Source organism: Musa acuminata, chromosome BXJ1-9 (genome assembly GCF_036884655.1).
Source record: "Musa acuminata AAA Group cultivar baxijiao chromosome BXJ1-9, Cavendish_Baxijiao_AAA, whole genome shotgun sequence".
Classification (NCBI taxonomy): Eukaryota; Viridiplantae; Streptophyta; class Magnoliopsida; order Zingiberales; family Musaceae; genus Musa; species Musa acuminata.
The window spans coordinates 39,200,030-39,220,152 of NC_088335.1; the positions used below are offsets into that span (position 1 = coordinate 39,200,030).

Below are 20,123 nucleotides of genomic sequence, written 5' to 3' on the forward strand. Positions count from 1 at the left end.
CACTTTCGGAAACTTCGTACGATAAAAGCAACATTTCGTTTGAAACCGTTTCGATTGCGTTTTAACTTGAAGGCAGTAAACTATTGAAGGGATTTGCAGTAAGGTAATAGCAGGAAGTAAATGCAAACCAGAGAAGACGGTAGTTTATAGTGGTTCGGTCAATCGTGACCTACATCCACTCCTCCGATTTCTCTTCCGTCGAGGCCACCGGCATCCACTAATGATCTTCCTTTACTAGGCGAAGATCAACCTCCTTCTTACACCCCTCTTATAACCTCTTACAAGTGGTTCACCCTTTTACAAAGATTTCAATAAAAAGAAAGGAGGTGAACACTCAAGCTATTGAAAACAAGAATTTTCCTAAAGCTTTTCTCAACTTCTAGCTTCTCAAAAGGTTGTATTCTCTGCTGAGAAATAAGGGGTATTTATAGGCCCCAAGAGGATTCAAATTTGGGCTCCAAATTTTGAATTCTCTTGGGTTTCCGAGGCTGGCGGTGCCACCGCCTGTTAGTGGCGGTGCCATCGCCTGTCAGTGTCTGACACTAACAGTGGACTGGCGGTGCCACCGCTCAGTCAAGCGGTGCCACCGCCCAGGTCTCGGGTGCTGGGTGGTGCCACCGCCCAGGTCTCGGGTGCTGGGTGGTGCCACTGCCCAGTCTAGGCGGTGCCACCGCTTGGGCCAATTCAGCTCATTGGTTGGGCTCCAAACTTGGCCTAAACCAGTCCGAACTCGGGCCCAATTGGCCCCTACTTGGGTTATAGGATTAACACATAATCCTAATCCTAATTAACATGCTAACTACGAATTTAAAGATATTTTCTAAGCTATTCCAAAGTCCGTAAGTCAAGACTTCTTCCGGCGAGCTTCCGGTGAACTTCCGACGGTCTTCTGATAAACTCTCGGAAACCATTCTACGGACTCCCGGCAAGCTCCTAGACTTCACGATTTGATCTTGGCGAGTTCCAACGAGCTTCTTCGGCTAGCTCCAATCTTTCTCGGCGAGCTCCGCGAACTTCCAACGAACCTTCCGGTGAGCTTCCAAAAAACCCTTCGGCAAGCTCCCTACTTATTCTTGGCTAGTTCCGGCAGCATTCCCGACGAACCTTCGGACTTTCGTCGAACTCTCGAACTTGCAACGAATCCTTCGTGCTTGACTCCAACACTTTGTTTTGCTTTATGTCTTCGTCGTTATCGTAGTTAATCCTGCACACATAAGCAAAAACTCTACTCCGATCTAGACAATTATTACAACGCAAATTGACATTTTGTTGCCTGGCACGTCATTAGTTGGCGCTTCGTCTGATTCTTCAGCGCATTGTCCTCTCTTGTGGCTTGTTGCCCAATCGGTGGTTGACCTCCGCAACCCCAATATCCTTGGCGCAATTATGCTCTCCTTGGCCCGATGCCCGACGTCCGAAACCTTCTGCCGTCCAATACCCAGATGTGATCTCCTCCTGCACAACGTCAATTCCTCCTGCGTCAACTGTCTAATCCTAATCGAGTAGACCTACATCACTCAAAATGCAGTTAAACATCTAAACACAATCAATTAGTTTCATCATCAAAATTTGAGATTCAACATATAATAATAATAATAATAATAATAATAATTAAACTTTTTAATTAACTAATATTTTTTGAAATTGGGGATATGTAGGAAATTTTTTGAATTATGAAAGATATTTTAGTAATATTGACAAAAAGGACAAAACTCAAATTTATGAAATTCTTAGGGGCAAAACTATCTTTTGCCTAGAAAACTCTAATCCCTACCCTGCCTTTCCTGCCTACGAGCACCCTTGCCCCCGCTAGTGCTATGCCCACGGGTGTAGTGCTCGCAGGCGTCGCCCATGTGAGCAGCGTCCCCTTTTGCAAGCGTTGTGGCATGCTTGTAAGCAACGCCCATGAGTGTCATCGCTTGTGCTGCAAGCGTAGTGCCTGCGCACAGGCGGCTCTACCTGTGGGGCGGTTGGCCGCATATGGCTGCAACTGCGTGCAACAATAGTTGTTGCGCCTGCAGGCATTGTGCCGCCTACCTACGGCTGCCGCCCTTGCGATTGCCACTACAAGTGGCTTCACGCATGTAGATGAGCAGCAAGCTACCGTCTACGAGGGCAACAAGGGCAGCAATAGTTGCTACCCTTTCTCTTTTTTGCGTCAACGATTTTGACGTCAAAAGATTTTCTAAAACATAACATACGCAATTCAAAACCAATCTTTCACACGAATAACCTGACTCTAATACCATTGTAGGAAAATTTATGGGTGACATCACATGTGCAGCAGAAAAAAAGAAAACAAAAGCCTCAAATTTTTCAAAAAGGTGTTTATTGTCGTGCGAAGATTGGTGCACAAAAACTCGTAAAACTTAAATCTATATATGAGATAGTATTTTACCTAGGAAGATCATATATCGCTAAATTCCTATGAGAAATCCCTAACACACCTCAGTAGCACCTCATCGTATCTGCACATGCAGATTCAAATCACATCTTATATATATATATATATATATATATATATATATATATATATATATAATCATTTATATAATGACAAATTATAGTGTGCAACATAAAAAGTCATTGTTATATAAAATAAAACATAATATAAACTAAAAAAAAAGTTTGACTTATGGTTAAAACAATTTTATCTAGTAACATAAACAAATAACCATCTTTGTAGTTGAAAATCTCAACTAAAATAGCAAGATAAAAGTTCAACTAAAACATTGTCATATGTTAAAAAATTAAATTAAAATAAATTGTCATATAAAAAAATTTTAACTTAAATTTTAGGCAGAATACGCTCTAAATGAAATGCTTAAGTTCAAATTAATATAAATAATAGTAAATGTATCTGTTGTTAGATACTAATTTGTTTCAGCATTGTTCATCACAATATATCTAAACTTCACACAACTGTGTCAAATTATCCAATGGGAAGGTAAAGAACTCATAAGCAAAACAACTAACACTTACCATGTTCTTTGAGAGCTTGTTAGGTGGAACATCATGCATGTCCCAATCCCTTAATTGGGGAAAGCTCAATGGACCAGGTTTTGATGCTGGTGCTCACATTTGAGAGCAAGTTGCAGTACTCATTGTAACATGTAATAGTGTTCTGTTCTTCTTTTTTTCCCCTTACAAGAATCCATGTAAACAAGGATAAATTGAAAGATTGAAAAAGTTTTACCAATTCAAGAGAGTTGATTGAGACTGCTTTGTAGAAATCATCCTCAAATTTAAGAAGATTTAGTTGGTGCAATTGCATTTTGTCACTAATGAAACCTAATTAGATTTAAAAAATTTCTAATTTGATTCTGATGGTGATGTTGTTGTGATTCAAAATTTTGATTTCGTAGGGAGACTATTTTGCAGAACTCATCCTAAAATTTGAGAAAATTTAATGGAAATAGGACTTGTGACCAATGGAACAATCATAACTCAGGCATCTTATATCTTAGAAAATTTCTAATTTGATTCAGTTGATGTCTCAGCCAAATTAGATCTAACAAAGCTCTAATTTGGTCCATAAGAGGTGAACAAGAACTACAAATAAGGTGAAAAAGGTGGTGATATTGAGATATGTAGGGGAGATGGGAGGCAATGCACACACTATCTTCTTCATACTATTCCTCATGTGCATTGGACATTCTTCTACATAATGTCCTCTAATTTACCTTTCTGATACTGCTGTGATCCCAACCCTCCGTTACTACAATCAACAAGGGCACAACCATAGGTCACAATGTAATATCATAATACCTCGGTCTGATGTCCCACATAATAATGGCATATTGCAGACAAGTCCAGCTCTGCATGTGGATGATAGTCTCCAGGCAAATGGATGCAGAGCTGAGACTGGAAGCTGGTGCTGCACCTTCAGACCTGCTCTTTATTTTATGAAGTGAAGTGACAATAAGCCTAATCTTAATCTGCAAGTCACCCTCAACTCTCAGAATAAGAAACATTTAAGTCTGTACAAAAGCAGGGGAAGATAGAGGGCAGACGTGTACAATGATTTGCAGCAAACATTTCTTTGTGGCATCAAATCTGATGATCTGTCCAGGAAATTGATGGCAAAAGCATCAAAGTACTCTGAAATGAGATTAGATTAAACTCTAAAAGGAGATCCATCAAGCTGGAGAAATTAGTTCTCTGATGATATCAGCAGTATAGTCTTTAGATTTTTATGTTGTTATCTGCTACATGGAACTTGAGATTTTTATGTTCTTGATGAGTTTGGAAGGATTGAAAGCATCAACTATTCTATTTACATATAGTAAAGCTCAAAGGGAATCTAACATTAATGCTTAGGGTTGATTAGTAAAATGACAATCTTTTCTTGGCTGACCTGAGTGACTCTGTGAAATATAAATCACAAGCAAATTTGTCCCCAGTTGGCCAAAGAGTTAAAAGAAGCCTTCTTCTTCTAATGGTCAAACTCCAGTTCTTCTGCAAGAAAATAAATCAGATTTCCAGTTCCATAGATGTCATTGGTGAGAGAAAAAGTTAGTCAGACACCTTCTTAAATACTTGATGCTTTTCAATGTAGGGTGCCGTCAGAAGCAGGCAAGCTTTCCACTAAATGAGACACCACACCGCGAACTGGTCGACGTACTGACCATTGGGAGAGGTCAAAACGAAGCCCAAAGAGAGATTTCAAATCATTCATCGATGATTTGCTTGCTGAGTCTTTGCTTGGTTGTTTTCACTACTAAGCAAGGACGGTTCATTGCATTATGCAATGCTCCCATCAATATAGATTCGACGTAGATTTGAAAGAATTAATATATACAATTTTATCTCTGTAAATAAAATAAATTAAAGAGTTAATATACAATCACCCCTTCTAATTTTTTTTAATATTTCGAGTGTTATTCTTTTACTTGTTCAAATGTTATTTGAATATTATATGACAGATGATATCATATACTCAAAAGTTTGATCCAATTTATATTTTTATTATGTATATTTATTTTTATAACTTTCAAAAAAAAAACAAGTTGGGAGTGTATGCAGTGAATTTTACTTGCCATCCTCAGTCGATGATAACCAAACCGACCAACACATTGTCTTCTTCCCCACATAATAAGCCGCACGTCGTTTCGCACTCCTTCCTGCGTTGACAGCGAGCTGCCACCCGCCACCACCACCACCTCCTCCTCCTCCTCCTCCTCGTGCTCCTTCCCCCTCCGTCGGCGGAACTCCAAGTATATAATAATCGTAGACGTTAATTGGCTAGTTCAAGGTGTTCGACCATAATCCCTCCTCCTCATTCTTCTTCGTCTTCTTCTTCTGATCTCAAATTGCACGGAATTCCCTGCCACTTTGTGAAGAGAACCATGAGCGCCAACGCGACTTTTACCGCGAAGTGAAGTCCAACGGCAAGGAGGCGAGAAATGGATGCCCGGATGATGCGAAGGCACGCGTCGCAGGCGAGTCCGGAGAGGTCCAAAGTGTGGACCGAGCCGGCTCTGAAGCAGCGCCTGCAGGAGCGGCAGCGAGGGGGGAAGATTCCCGTGGTGTACTACCTCTGCCGGAATCGCCACCTCGAGCACCCGCACTTCATCGAAGTCCCGCTCTCTTCCCCCGAAGGACTCTACCTCAGAGGTTAGTGTGGACCGGTTTCGGGCGAATGGGAGAGAAAAGGAGCGATCTTGATGCATCCAGGGGTTGACTTTTCCTGTGTGTGTCTCTTCCTCCGTAGATGTGATCGACAGGCTTAACGTGCTGAGAGGCAAGGGGATGGCCGCCATGTACTCCTGGTCCTCCAAGAGGTAAATTTCTCGAGATTGGAGACCGCAAGAACCCTAGATTTCAACTCTGCAATCAGCTAATGGGTCGGCGATGGTGCAGGAGCTACAAGAATGGATTTGTGTGGCATGACCTCTCCGAGGACGATCTGATCCTGCCGTCGCAGGGCAATGAGTACGTGCTCAAGGGTTCCGAACTCTTGGATCAAACCCCTCCAGGTACATCGTGGATTTGCGTGTAGACTATATCTTATTGTTAGTGAAGTCGGAAGAATATAATTCTATGACCAGATTGAATGATGCTTATGTTCGATTCAGATCGGAACAGTGATGGCATAAGCAATGGAATGACTCAGAATCTGAAATACCCTATGCAAGAGCCACCGACAATCTGTTATAAAGGCCAAGAAGCTTCTTGTTCTTCGTCTTCTGCAATGATTATGATTAGGGAGCCTAAGCTTCCCCCGCCGTCACCGAAGCAACCAACTCCTCCTCATTCTCCTGCTGCACAAGGATATGTGCTATGTCCCTCGGCCTGTAGATCAGGCTCCTTGGGGAACTTTTCACCGAAGCCTGGTGCTAGAACTTCCCCGCCATCAGCATTGGGTTCCCCGAACTCGATGGAGTACAGGATCTGCAAGCCCATTGGAGCTCAGGATGCCTCCACTCAAACCGACGACCGAGGAAGTATGAGTCATGGATCGATCACTCAAATTGTTGGCGTCCCAACAGATGATAGGCCTCGAAATGAGCAGACAATGTGTTCAAAGGAGGAGCTTGAAACCAATAATGTTGAGACATCACCACCTTTAACACTTCCCAGTGATCCTTCATGTGGGAAGATGAATACCTTGGAGTCCTTGATTAGAGATGAAGTAAGCAGAAGGAACAACTTTAGGATTATGGAAGCGGAGGAAGTTTTCCTCCCAAACAGGTCAAAATTTAAAGCCACAAATATGCTTATGCACCTGATTACTTGTGGATCAACCTCTGTGAAAGACCACTATGGCCTTGGATTTATGCCAACCTATAGGACAAGGTTCACTGGTACAAGTTTCGCCTCACCATTGTCTGCCAATTCAATGGTTCTGGGGGGAATTAATGGCTTGCCAGAGAGCCGAAGAGAAATTGGCGTAAGTCTGAAAAAGGGACATTTTAGTGGGAGCATGATTGAAACAAACAAGTACAAAGAGGAAATAGTGGAAGGAGTTTCTAGTCTAAAACGATCGTCTTCCTTTGGTGAGGAAAGGTAGTGCAGAATTTAATTGCTTAAATCAATATTCTGAATAGAAATATTTCCATGTAAGTGTTGATGTTCTGCATATATTCTACTTGATTGACTAGCCTTTAGGTAAACACGAATGGTCTGAAAATCATAACATAAGTATGTTTATTGGGGAACAAACTTGGAAGCTCGCTTTGTGATATCATTGCTAAATTGATTGTCTCATCTTCACTTGACCATAGGGTTATCTGTAATTTGTGCAGTTAAGGAATTTAATCAGTTGTCTAGTTTCAAGGGAAAAAATATTATGAGAAAAAAAAAATATTGAAAAATTTTCTTTTCCTCTTTGGCTACACTAAAGGACTGAGATTTGAAACACTCAGGACATGGAAAGGTGTGTTTGATCTGCTTCTTGTCCTTTTTTTTTCCATGTTTTGGGTAGGCCTGCTGAAAACATATTTGCTCTTCCTGTTGATACATATCTTGCTTCCCTTTTGTTGCAACTGACTGGAAGGAGAACTTCCTCTCTCATTTCCATATTGCTTACAAGTAATATGCAGTTATATCTGCAGTCTGTAAAATCCTCATAATTGATGATAAAGTTGGCAGGACTTATATGTGATAAAGCTTCATCATGACAATATCCTGCATATATTCATCAAGTGTGCAAATTTCATTTAATAGGTAATTGAGTTTGATCGTTTCCAGAGATATTAGGTAGCATGCCTCATATCTCTTCCTGCATCGAGTGTACTGAAGCTAACCTTTTTCTTTTGTAACCAGGTACAATAAATTATTGAACTAACTCTTAAATGAGGTTTTTAGATAATTACCATTTCAAACTTTGGAAATAGTGTAGTTTCCCCTCCATTTTGGCTTCTTAATTTTCTTTTTGAACTCTCAGGCTTTGGTCCATGTACTTGTTGAAGAAACAGTGGTGAAGTGATACATGAGCTACTGTGGCTATGTTATTTATGCTTAAACCGAATAATATTTTCTAACAGAGTTATAAATCATATTCTTGAGTTATAAATTCTTTTTGCATGAGCTATAGATAAATCACCATTGTATGGGGTTACTGGAAGCATGGAAATGACAAGGAGTGATATTTGCATTCAGTAGCAAAGAATTTGTTAAGCGGATTGATACTAACAACCCACAAAGAATGAGAGAGGGGCCATAATAAAATGCAGAATTGTGTTATTCAGTGCAACTATATTTCTTATGAGTTGAAGAAAGAAAATTAAAAAATGTTTCAACTGCCAGAAAGAAAGGATATCTTTTGTTACAGTGCTTTTGAGTGAATGTGCAGTAGATTTCAAGTTTCGAAGAGATAATCTTGGATTTTTTTTCTTGACGATACTTTAGAGACAAAGGCCGATTTGTGCTTCTTGACAGCTACTGAGTCTAGGATCATTGATATCCTGGCCTTGATTTGGCCAGCATGCAAATGCTAGTACTATTAGCCTAATTCACATGACGAAGTTTTCTGGTTTTTGTCGAAGTTTTTTATTTATGTTCCTTTCAAAGGTGATCATATGTCCACGGATATAGGAGCTTCAGTCATTAGGGTTGTAGGACAGAAATTGTAGAATCTGATAGTGTTTTTTAACTCAATGACTTCTGGAGAAAGATGTAGTGAATTATCTGCATCACGTCTTACATGACAGAGAGAGGGACCATTATATCTGTAACATAATGGTTCATAAATCTTAGTGTGCAATACTTTATAGGTCCTGGCTGCAAAATCCTTGTGGACACCTGTGTAAGTTCACAATACCCCATCTAGAACTTGTCAAAATGAACTCTCCTTTGGAAATCCCCATCTGATTAGGACTGAGCCAATGCAACCTACAAATCTAACTAAAAGTTTTGGATGAAGCATCTTAAGTTAGCATCTTAAGTTATGACTTGGTTTGTAGGTTGCGTTGGCACAATCCAAATAAGGGACAGTTTAGTGGTTTGTAGGTTGCATTGGCACAGTCACCTCAAGGTATGACTTGGTTTGTAGGTTGGAAATCCCCATCAAACCAAGTGCCAATGCACTTGCTTGTTGAGGAATTTAGCATCTTACTTGGTTTGTAGTAACCGTTGGAAATAATAGATAAGCTAGGTATGAATTTATGGTCAAGTGTTTTGGCTGAGAGACCAGGTTGCATAAGGGTTTGGTAGTCGAATGAGCGTCAGCTCTGCAAGATCATGATAGCACAGAATAAAATTATTTCTATATTGTACCGAACAATGCTGACCTCATTAAATTGAACATCATAATTGAAATTACAAATCTCATGATACCAGATTTGCTTTTGTACTTACATATATGGACTTGTACATAGCATCCTTTATATTTAAAAATTCTCCAATTTACAACTTTGGTTCAAATATTGTATATATAAAGAAATCCTACTGATACAGGAACCACAACATGCCTCATTCGAGAAGGAACAAGGAAAAGGAAGCAGATTCAGCTCAGTTAAAGTGCCTCCCTAGTACAATGAAAATTTCATCCTGCACACAGTCAAGGGATAATCAGAATGGAACTTTGATGTCCCAAATTTCAGAAATAATGGGGAACTCTTCTGGCATATTCTCACCACTCAATTCATCATATGGTGAAAACGAAAGGATTATAGATAAGGGATCATCTGTGAGGTCAGAATTTTACAGAGAAGAAAAAGAGAAGGTGATCAAGATCGAAGAAAGTTGAGTCTTATTGTCCATGTTCCCTCTTGCTGAATCTTTATAGTTACTCGTTTCTTGCCCCTCAATTTCTGTTTCACTATTTTCCTGCAGGCTTAAATCTGGAGCTCGGTTCATAATCGAGTCTAGATCACTAGGTGATGATATTGAAGATACCTCTGAATGAACACAGGAACTCTGTGTTAATGTATCATGTCCCATTTCAGTATCAGCTGCTTTCTTTACAGCTGTGCTTGGAGGAATCTGTCCAACATTTAAAGTGCTTGTAAGTGCCATTTATTCGTTTTTTTTTACTTATTCCAGTTCTTTTGAGTTGTCTTATTCTGACAACCCTAGCAAGAAACGTATAAGTTGGCTACCTGCAAAGAAATGTCATTGTTCCACTAATGTCTTGTGGCTTTTAAGCTGCAAGAAGAGAGCAATTCCTTACACACTGTGAGCTAAGTTTGCTCTCTTTTTTGGTGGTACAATAAAACACGCTGCATGACACTGTCGCATGTACATAACAAAGATGAAGGTGAGCTGTGCTTGGCTTCAACTTGAAAATCTTTACAGAACACTTTTCATTTTATGAGAAAACTATTGAAATCTGGGTGTAGTATTCTGGTTGCCCGTGTCAATTGACCATTATATTAAAGAACGTTCTTGTCCACCATGTGCCCAAGGTGAGTATTTTTATTTTACCATGGTTCCCATAGCTATGATGTTGGAATTTCAACAGGATATGATGTATCAGATAAGGTGATTCCTCTTTGATAATGGCATCGCAGGGGTTTGATATATATAGATCATGAAAAAATATTTTCTTCCTTGTAATTATGCATTTTTATTTAAGTTGCTGTCAGCTTTTGAATGGTTGATTGAAAGAAATGAACAAGTCAAATAGTATAGTATTTATTGCTTCTCTCTTTTTGACTTCAGTGAATTCACTTGTAAAATGTAAGGATACAACTGCTTTGATGTGGTCCTTATGTTTTTGTCAAAAGAGCAAAATAATGGGAGTCATGTCACTGTTTGCAAGATTTGCGGATACTCACACTCATCATGATGTATCGGTATAATCTATTTGCATTATGTTGCTACTTCCTGTGATGTTCAACACCTCGTTTTGCACAATACCAACTGTGTGCTATAAATGCTGGATCTGCCCTCAGAATGAGAGCAACCGAACTCTCTCGTTCGTGTGGTCCTGAAGAGGATGTTCTTATGCGTCAGAGCTGCCACACTGATCATGTGTTGTGTCACATCAATTGTTCTATTGTTTGTTTCGACTTGCAGGTGAATGACAAACTTTTTGGAATCCATGAAAAGAATGTTCATGTGCCATATAAATCTGGTACGATCTTTCGGGTTCCCGATCAAGAATGTTTGAGGTGGATGAAAAGCATGCCCATGGAGTCTCTGGCACGGTAGGACAATGCCATGGATCACATTGGACAAAATAGTTTGCAACTGTAAGATGTAATAAAATAACATAAAACAAGATTGACATAATTAAAATCAAGGAGGAATCTGATCCACCAGACCATCTCAAGACATTGACACAGCTACAGTTTGAGCTCTTTGCTATTGCAATTTTATGAAGCCAAGGAATCTGAGGCTTCAAAATAAGAACACAGTTATATGAGATAAATCATGAACATCGCTTTTCTGTACAGAGCCGGAGTGACATTGTATTACAAGCTTTCAGTCAGCAAATTTCTCGAAATTCTATAAAAGAAAACTTTCAAACACATGCCAGCAGCTCGGGTTACAAAATATACTCGGAGCTCACGACAAATGGAGCTCCATTACTAGGGTGCAACACAAGACACTAAATTTAACAACCCTGGAGCTGACAAAATCATCTTTTAATCAGAAGTCAAGTAGGTTGAGGCACCGCCTGTGACAGGGGCAATGTGAGCCAGGCCTTAAATATGTCTCAACAATAATATGACATCCACTGAGAGTCCTTACCTAGTCATAAAGCCCTTCTTCGTGCCAAATATCAACCAAAAAATCTACCATTTCCTGTATATGACCAATAAACATACAATAATGTATAAGAAGATCTAAAAGATTATTCTAAAAACATTCTGGATTTAGAACTATATGGAAAATAAGATAGGGAAGCATGGACTTACAGATAATGGAATTGACTCTGGAAAAGGTTGGCTTGTCGATAGCAAGTCATCATATGTTGAGCACCAGCTGAACAAGACAAATAATTGAACGCTAAGGGAATAGAGATTACCATCATGATATATTCATAGTAATGAGTATTTGATTAACAAAACTAAAAGCTCCATTCTAGGTCTTTGGAACATACAGTTACAGAGAATTTGAAATTAGAAAATGATATTGTTTAAAAATACATGTGAACTGGATTTTAGCTTAATCTTATACCTGCAGCTGCAAAGATTTAGATGCACTCATGCCATGAATGCCAAATTTACAACCCTAATTTGAACAAAATTTCCTCACTATGGAAACATGTGAACTGATAGTCTCTTGGACTAAAACGGTACCAACATTTTACCTTGAGATAGTGTGCAAGAGAACTCAAACCAATTCCCTGAAGGCGGGGAGTAAACAGGACCTATTCTTTATCAATGAGATAGTGTGCAAGAGTATTAATCAAATCATTTGCTACTACAACGATAAAGGCACTTGAGCTTGACACCTAATATGGTAGCAAAAATAGTTGTTTGTTAACAAATCAAGTCCTATGTCTTTCTACTTCTTTTAATCCTCTAATTCACCAAAAAGCAAATATTCTCTAACGTTTACCTTTCCATTGTACATTCCTCAACTCCACAGTCCAATAAGGAAAGCAAAATATACACCAACATAAAAAGCTTCCATCAATGCAAAGTCTAAAGAGGGTAGATATATGTATTTTAACCGCGCAAGCAGAGAAACTATTTTCTTGGCTTGAATCCTGATCATCCAAGTTGCAAAGAAAAATATCATAACTTGGCACCAAGGTCCATCCACTGAACATTTAGCAAAAGCAATAGGCTTGGTTGATAATATCATCTTATTCCCAACATAAAATAATCTCTCTGCTCATTTTCAGCCAGGCTGCCCAACTGCCATGTTACATAGGTCAGTTCCAGAAACTAATTGGAGTTTCCTAATCCTTTTATACTCTAAAAACTTTATGCCAGATATGTCACCTGCTTTGCATTGTATATGAGCCAAACTTCAATTTTCATTTGCTCAAAGCATTAACAATCATGAGTTTCTCAAGCATTCATCAAACACCAAGACACTTAGTTTGGGTCAAAATCTTAGCATCACCAGCTGTAGATCAACAAAAGAAATTTCTATGATAGAAGTAGGACTATAACCAACATGTGCTCTCAATGAGAATTCCAAAGTGCTGACTTAGAAAATATAATACTGACACACAACAAATGTCAGGCAAATTGATCATATAATTTAATGTTAGAGGAAAATAATGCACAGGTCTTAACTCCTGCCTATAGAGTAATACAGTCTTCAAATGCAGAAGTTACACCTATATACGAAGAACTCACAGTCAAATCTAATAGAAATGATGAGGGACCAAGGTGTCTACCTTATTGATGGTTCCCTTGGTATTCTGCGGCAACTTTTTGACTGGTCTCCTACCCATTCTTGTCTCATCTCATTCCAAGCTAAAGCAGCTGCAAAATATAGGTTACAATTCTTGAGCATTAACATGAGCAATTTTTTTATCCTCCAATCCCCAGTGACAAATAATATGGAAACTTTTGATGAGCTTTGTTAAACAATAAACAGTAAAGAACAATGTAAACTAATATGTATAAACCAGCAAAACTGCAGATATTACTCAAGTACAAAAGTACAAAACAATGTAAACTAATAAGTAGGCACAGACAAAAAGTTATCCAGCTATTTCCTACTTCAACCTTCTGATAATATGTAGCCATTTTCGGCTTGTTAATAATGAAAAAATATGGATAACAAAGTAAAGATGTATTTCTCACGAAAGGCCCATCAATCAAGGCCTCAAACAGAAAACTCCTCAACTCTCAGCCCACAATATTGTTAATTGTAATATTACCAAAAGCAATATTGACAAAATGAATGTGTACAGAAGAAACTAACATATCTTGATGTTCATATGGTAGAACATGGCAACCCTGTTATGTATGCATAGTGCAACCAAGGCCGGCCAGGTACACATACCCTGACCAAGAGCCCAGCAAATAAGCGACGATATTATTAGCATAAATGTAACTTGACCTGCTTTTTTTCTTAGAAAAAAATGTTTTCGGTTATCAAATTTCCACTCTGTTCACTACATAACAAATAACCAATATATATCTCATGCAAATTCTATATGTGACTCAACAAATGTCCACATGAGTGAAGTAGTCAAACTAAACAAGACCATAACAATTATTTTAAAATGGTATTACTACATAATAAGTCATATGTGATAGGACATACTGATATTTCATCATGAAATTTGTAAAGAAAATAATCAACAAGCATCAGGATTTGATTAGAAAACAATATTCATCAAGCTGGAAATTTTCAATACCATTTTGAGACAGACCTTGATTAATAAAGGGATGGTTGTTTTTATTTTCCAGTGGAACCTTCATGTCCTTTGAAACAGATGTGAGGCACAAAGGACGGTGTGCATCAAGGGAGTTAAAGTTGCCAAAATCATTTTCCATTTCCCTTGAACTTGATGACCATTGCCTTATCCAACACCTTGAAGATTGATCTCTCCAAAAGGATGACATCAGTGTTCTTTCTGAATTTGATCTGGTTTCAGCTTGGATGCCCAAACAACAACTGCTCTGCACAAACTTAAAGAAACTAAATGGTGTTCCATGAATACAAAAAGAAGAATGAACATTCAAAAATGAATTAGCTAAGGTAACTACTGCAGATCGTCCAGAAAAGAAACTGCAAACATACAGAAATAAATAGCTTGTCATCCTCATCTCAAGAAACAGAAATGCCTACCCCATGGAAGCTAAATTTACGTAACTTATGCAGGAGCATTCATCTATCAATATCACGCCTCCATGACAGCTCATCTAGTGATATCTAATGTAGCTTCCACATTCCTATCAGTAAAAAAGGAAAAAACAATGAGCTTCTAAATCCATCTGCATGAGCAACATCGAAGTTCTAAAATGTTCAGCAAATAAATAGTAGTAGTGAGCAAGAAAGCACCGTATGACTTAAATGAAAACCACAATTTCAGTTTCTCTGTTTACTTTTTTGCAAATGCCTTTAGTAACATTGGAACAATTACGGAATATAAATAAAAATACATTGTTTCACATCCAAATGTAAAATCAAATCAACTAAATGAATACCACAAAAGGAACAATCTGATCATGGTTTAAGACGAGAATATTGCAATGGCTTTGGATGTCCCTCGTAGTATGGTTCAATAGTAGACATATGATGGGAATGTTTCTTGTTCCACATAAAATGTGCTAATTTCTTGTTCCACAAATTGTACCACAAGTCATTGGTACATGTAACTTGCCAAAAAAATCACGTACCAACTAAACCATCTAACATAAATCCTTGGCAGAATCCATAACGTTTATCACATTATTTTCTTACTTTGCAATCATTGGTATATTTCACTGTGAATAATAATACCATTAGTGTATTTGTTATTTGAAATTTCTACATAAGCTAAAGAGTATCACAACCCCAAGTTACTGTAGCATCCATTGCCTCTTTTTTAAATTTTAGGGCATCACGGCAAGTTCTCACTCCTGTTGAATGGGGATGGCACATAATGGATTGCTTCATCTATAGTGGTTAGGCGGGACAAGCCGGATCAAGGCTGTGTCAAATTGATTGTCGACTGCTCCTATAGTAGTCAAAGGAGGGGGGTTTGGGTTTACTCTTAAGAACTCATATTGGTTCTTTCCTGGGTAAATTCAATACTGGTACAGGGAGCCTCTACAATGAGCTTGTTGCTATAAAAGATGGGTTATTCTAGTCAGCAAGGAAGGAATTCTATAAATTATTGTGATGTCAAATGTGGAGACGGCTATTCTCATATCGGACAAACGCACAAAACTCTCTTTTTTTTTATATCATCTCTCTTTTTTTATCATGTAGAACTCTCCCATTTGTTCGAGAAGGGTAACGAATGTGTAAACTGGCTAGCTAAATTTGCTAGAACCTCTAGGTCAACTTTTGTTTGGCTAGGGGAGGTACCACCTCTCTTCCGTAGTCTATTGTGTGGTGACCTCCAGAGCACAAGCTGTAATCACTTTTTGAGTTAAATGCATTTCTATTTAAAAAAAGAAAAAAAAACTTCTCTCGCCCACTAAGTTCTATATATTGTTTCCACAATTATTCAATCTATCATCATAGATGCCATGAAGTACTTAGTAACCAGAAATTATGAGATGATAACAACTCCAGACAACAAGAAACACCTATCCAACACAAATTTCAGTTCAAGTAACACGACTCTGTCTAAGTTAGGATAATAACGTATGTCAATAGAGGAAGAGAAAGGGATGAGTTGTTAATTTCACTTTGTTACAACACAAGGGGCAATAAGAACACGATTTGATAGGAAAACAAAAATTAGCTTCAAATCTCCCCAATATGGGGAAGAAGCAAAAAATAAGGGTTTCGAAGAGAATCGAATTTCCTCCGATTCTCTCTCACGTATTCGCATCTAAACGAGATAATCCGTTTCTCTTCCCTTCACACCTAATTCTCCCCATCCAGGAATCACCCATCGCCCAGCTAAATTCACCGTGCAAAAGCATCACAAGAAACAACGATCGATCCAATTCATTCTTTGATCAGCCAAGCGCCCGAACCAGAATAAAAAAGAGACCACGAGTAGGGCAAAACCAAAAATTTCTTGCATCAACGGCAACAACTCAACTCAGAATTCAAATTCATTCTTTGATCAGCCAAGCGCCCGAACCAGAAAAGAAAAAGAGACCACGAGTAGGGCAAAACCAAAAATTTCTTGCATCAACGGCAATATCTCAACTCAGAATTCGAACAAGGAGAGAGGGTGAGAGGAAGAAGATCGCATCGAGGGGGGCTGGCATACCTTTTGCTCCCTGGAATTCCTTTGACGACGGGGTGGATGCTGGGGCGGCATTGGGATACCGTCGTCCGTTCGTCTTAAAGGCCGCGGTGATTGGTCGCGAAACGACAGCCGTCGATCTCTACCCGCTCCCCCAATGATGATGGCAGAATAGGCAATCTCGACCGTACGTTGGATGCATCTATTTTAATGGGATATTTATAGATTCGATGGGCGTGCGGCTTTGGATATTTTGGAGACCACCGTATCAGGCTTTTCTATTACATTAATATTATTTATTATTCTTCTCCTCTCAAAACAATGTGCGGTGGAAGGATGGAAACCGTGCGAGAGGATTGGATACTGCCATTCCATGTTTGCCCTAATACCAATTTATCCCCAAAAAAAACTTTAAATCAAATAAGTAATATCTACCTGTTTTACTCAGTTAAATGTTAAATCTTAAATTTTGATAATAAAATCAATTAATGAGTTTGTGATCTAATTAATATTTTAGAAAAGGGATACATGACTAATTTTGGAAAGATAAAATGATTAAGATAGAAGAATAAGACGTTGGAACGAAGTTAGAAATCGAGCATTGGGCTAGAAAAATCAAACATTATGCTAAGATTGGATATTACGGAAGTCAATATACCAAAAGATCAAGAAATATATCGAAGAAAAGTACGATACGCCAAGAGTTCGGATGAACCAATGATATATCGAATAATATAGAATTATTATATTTTAATCGTTTATATCTTGATCATCGTAGTTAGGTCTTACTAACTCAATTAAGTTAGGTCTTAAATTAAGTTAGTTTTGAGTGTAACCTTACTAACTCAATTAAGGGCCCACTAGACTTGATCTAGGGCTGAGTTGGGCCCATTAGAAGGCTCATTCAGTGACCATATCAAAGCAAGTTGGTGGCATCGCTAAACCAAGCGGTGGAACCACCTATGAGCTAGAATATATGAAATGTATGTTTTTTGAAAGACCCGATGATGGTATCATCTAGACTGATGGTAGTACTACCAGTACACAATCTCCCATGATATCAAGCGGTAGTACCATCCAGAGTAGACAATGGTATCATTGGTGGTCAATCCAGCAAGTAGTGGTATCACCTAGTATTTACGAAAATATCGTTAGTATCCTGAAAACCTATGAATGAGACTTTTTTTACTCTATTTTTAAAGTTATTTGGGCATATAAATACATCACTTATTTTTGCTTGAGTAAGCAAGAAAAGTGAAAGAAAAAGCTTATGATTTTGAATTGTAAAGTCTTGAAAAGTATTAAGTATCTCTCTCCTCCTTTTTAAAGTTTAAAACTCATTATAAGAGAGGTGCGAGACTTGTAAAGGTTTCTCCTAAATATATGAAAAGGAGAAAGAGTTGTAAAGAGGTTAGTTGGTCTTCGCCCATTGAAAGAAGATCGTTAATAAACGCTAGTGGTTTCGACGGAAGAGGAATTAAGATCGAAAATAGATTGTGACGACCAAACTACTTTAAATTCGATGTTCCTTTCTGCTCTTCGTTATTATTGCTTTATGAGTTAATTGCTTATTAAGATTACTTTAAATCAAACACACTTTCATTATTGATTTTTAAAATTGATTCAATTTTACGAAAACACTAATTTATCCCCTCATAACGTGGTTACGGTCTTAACATCAAGAACAACCATTTTTATTATTTAAGAAAATCAAATAACTCAACTAAATTTTAAAAATCACATTGTGTATTCATCTGCCAACATTAATCACGATAAGTAACAAATTCGGCAAAAAGTAGATATAAATATTGCTTCATTCTAAGAGTTATAATATCCAATATTTTAAATCTCTTTAGTATTTTTATTATTTTAGAAAAAAATAAAATTTAAAATAAATAAAAATTACATAAGATATAATCTGAAAGATCGCTTCATGCATACATACTCAAGTCAAGTTTAGGTTTATGTTTGATTATCAAATAATTAAATAGATTCAAATTCTATTAGGATACTCTACCCATTTGATACGATCAATTTTCACTGTCAATCTGACCGCACGTGATGAAATTGATCGAATCTAACACATCTTTTTAAGTATTATGATTTTTTTAAAAAATATATACACGTTTGATTAATGGAATATAAATTTCATTCGAGATAATAAAAAAAAAATGTGTTTAGTATCATGCTCTCATTTTAGCCTAATCGACTACACCGAATGTGCATCCGATAAAATATTTATCAAAATAGTTTTCATTCATTACCGATGAAAAAAAGCTTGTGAGGAGTCCGATCTACTCAAATTCAAAAACATAGCTGGAATAACTATATAGATGTAGTGTTGGCTTTATCGTTATCATCTTATGGCTTTAGGAGAGAATATTCCCTTCAAATGTCTTGTTGCCATGGTATGTTCAGATGACACATTGTTATTTCAAGACCGAGTAAATTACATATGTAGAGTCTGATCAAAAATAGTAACCATATTATTTGTTCATGTTAGGGTTTATTTATTTCAAGGTACAATGTCCAAGTATATAGTGTTGTAGATGCTTTCGTCCAAAATCGATGCACTAGGCATAAGAGATGCTTTGTCCGATTATATTGTCCTTGGTGCTTTGATGTCGATTAAATGGATAGAGGTAATCGTGCATAATAAGATACTCTGCCCAGTTAAGGTATATCGACTTCTTTAATATTTTTTATCCTAAGAAAATGTATGGAAAGATGCTGCACTTGGTTGGAGTATATCATATATTTTGATGATTATGTCTTGAGTAAATATACATGTGCTTTGAATATTTTTTTAACCTACACAAATGTATCATATGCAAGGGATACTTGGATCATATTGAGTACTTCAAATGTTCATAGTCACAGTTTAATTAGGAGATAATTTGATTACATCTGATATTTTATATGTCGTTTTGTCATAGTATAAATATATTATGTATAAGGGGATACTTCGATCATGTAGGATACTTTAAATATGTCACATACTTTTGTTAAGACGTGTTGAACATGGTGATATATTTCAACTATGAAGATCACATTAGATGTGTTGAGCACAAGAAGATATTGTTAGGTATAGGTATTATATAGACGATTGGTTGTAATGTTATTTGTCTATTTAATTCATGATAGATGAAATACCACTGACCCGAAGAAAGAATCACTACGAGAGGGGGGGATGTAGGTTAGATAAGGGTTGACATAGCCAAATTAGGTTACAATACTGCCGATGCTTCTAAGAAAATGACATCAATATTTAACGTGACGAATACATGATATAGGGTGGCCACTAAAGATTAGCCATCGATCAAGACAAGTCAACTGGTTGTCGACCTTGTTAGGTCAGGTTGATGGACTCTTCATATCGGGAGATAGCTCTTTGTGTTAAGTTTTAATC

At 37.6% G+C, this 20,123-nt stretch overlaps 2 protein-coding genes across 7 annotated transcripts; one reads left to right on the plus strand and one right to left on the minus strand.

Moving 5' to 3' along the window:
* Window positions 1-5,092: 5,092 nt before the first annotated feature.
* On the plus strand, window positions 5,093-10,704 carry LOC135593497 (protein SOSEKI 3-like). 2 transcript variants are annotated; one of them, XM_065083587.1, is made up of 7 exons: window positions 5,096-5,254; window positions 5,343-5,616; window positions 5,714-5,783; window positions 5,863-5,978; window positions 6,078-7,008; window positions 9,400-9,686; window positions 9,778-10,704. In XM_065083587.1, the coding sequence occupies exons 2-7, from the start codon at window positions 5,406-5,408 to the stop codon at window positions 9,801-9,803; spliced, it is 1,641 nt and encodes a 546-aa protein (XP_064939659.1). In that variant the 5' UTR covers window positions 5,096-5,254; window positions 5,343-5,405; the 3' UTR covers window positions 9,804-10,704. The 2 variants fall into 2 exon arrangements, with proteins under 2 accessions (XP_064939660.1, XP_064939659.1); XM_065083588.1 differs by having other exon boundaries at window positions 5,093-5,616; window positions 9,400-9,685; window positions 9,776-10,704.
* Window positions 10,705-11,222: 518 nt separating this feature from the next.
* LOC103998502 (uncharacterized) lies at window positions 11,223-16,893 on the minus strand. Of its 5 annotated transcripts, XM_065083589.1 has the most exons (7): window positions 16,739-16,791; window positions 14,653-14,756; window positions 14,234-14,478; window positions 13,247-13,334; window positions 11,808-11,874; window positions 11,641-11,694; window positions 11,223-11,566 (listed from the first exon to the last, which is right to left on the minus strand). In XM_065083589.1, the coding sequence occupies exons 2-6, from the start codon at window positions 14,724-14,726 to the stop codon at window positions 11,641-11,643; spliced, it is 528 nt and encodes a 175-aa protein (XP_064939661.1). In that variant the 5' UTR covers window positions 14,727-14,756; window positions 16,739-16,791; the 3' UTR covers window positions 11,223-11,566. The 5 variants fall into 5 exon arrangements, with proteins under 5 accessions (XP_064939661.1, XP_064939662.1, XP_064939664.1 ...); XM_065083590.1 differs by having other exon boundaries at window positions 11,223-11,694; window positions 14,234-14,492; window positions 16,739-16,893; XM_065083592.1 differs by having other exon boundaries at window positions 11,223-11,694; window positions 14,234-14,483; window positions 16,739-16,892.
* Between the last annotated feature and the right edge of the window lie 3,230 nt (window positions 16,894-20,123).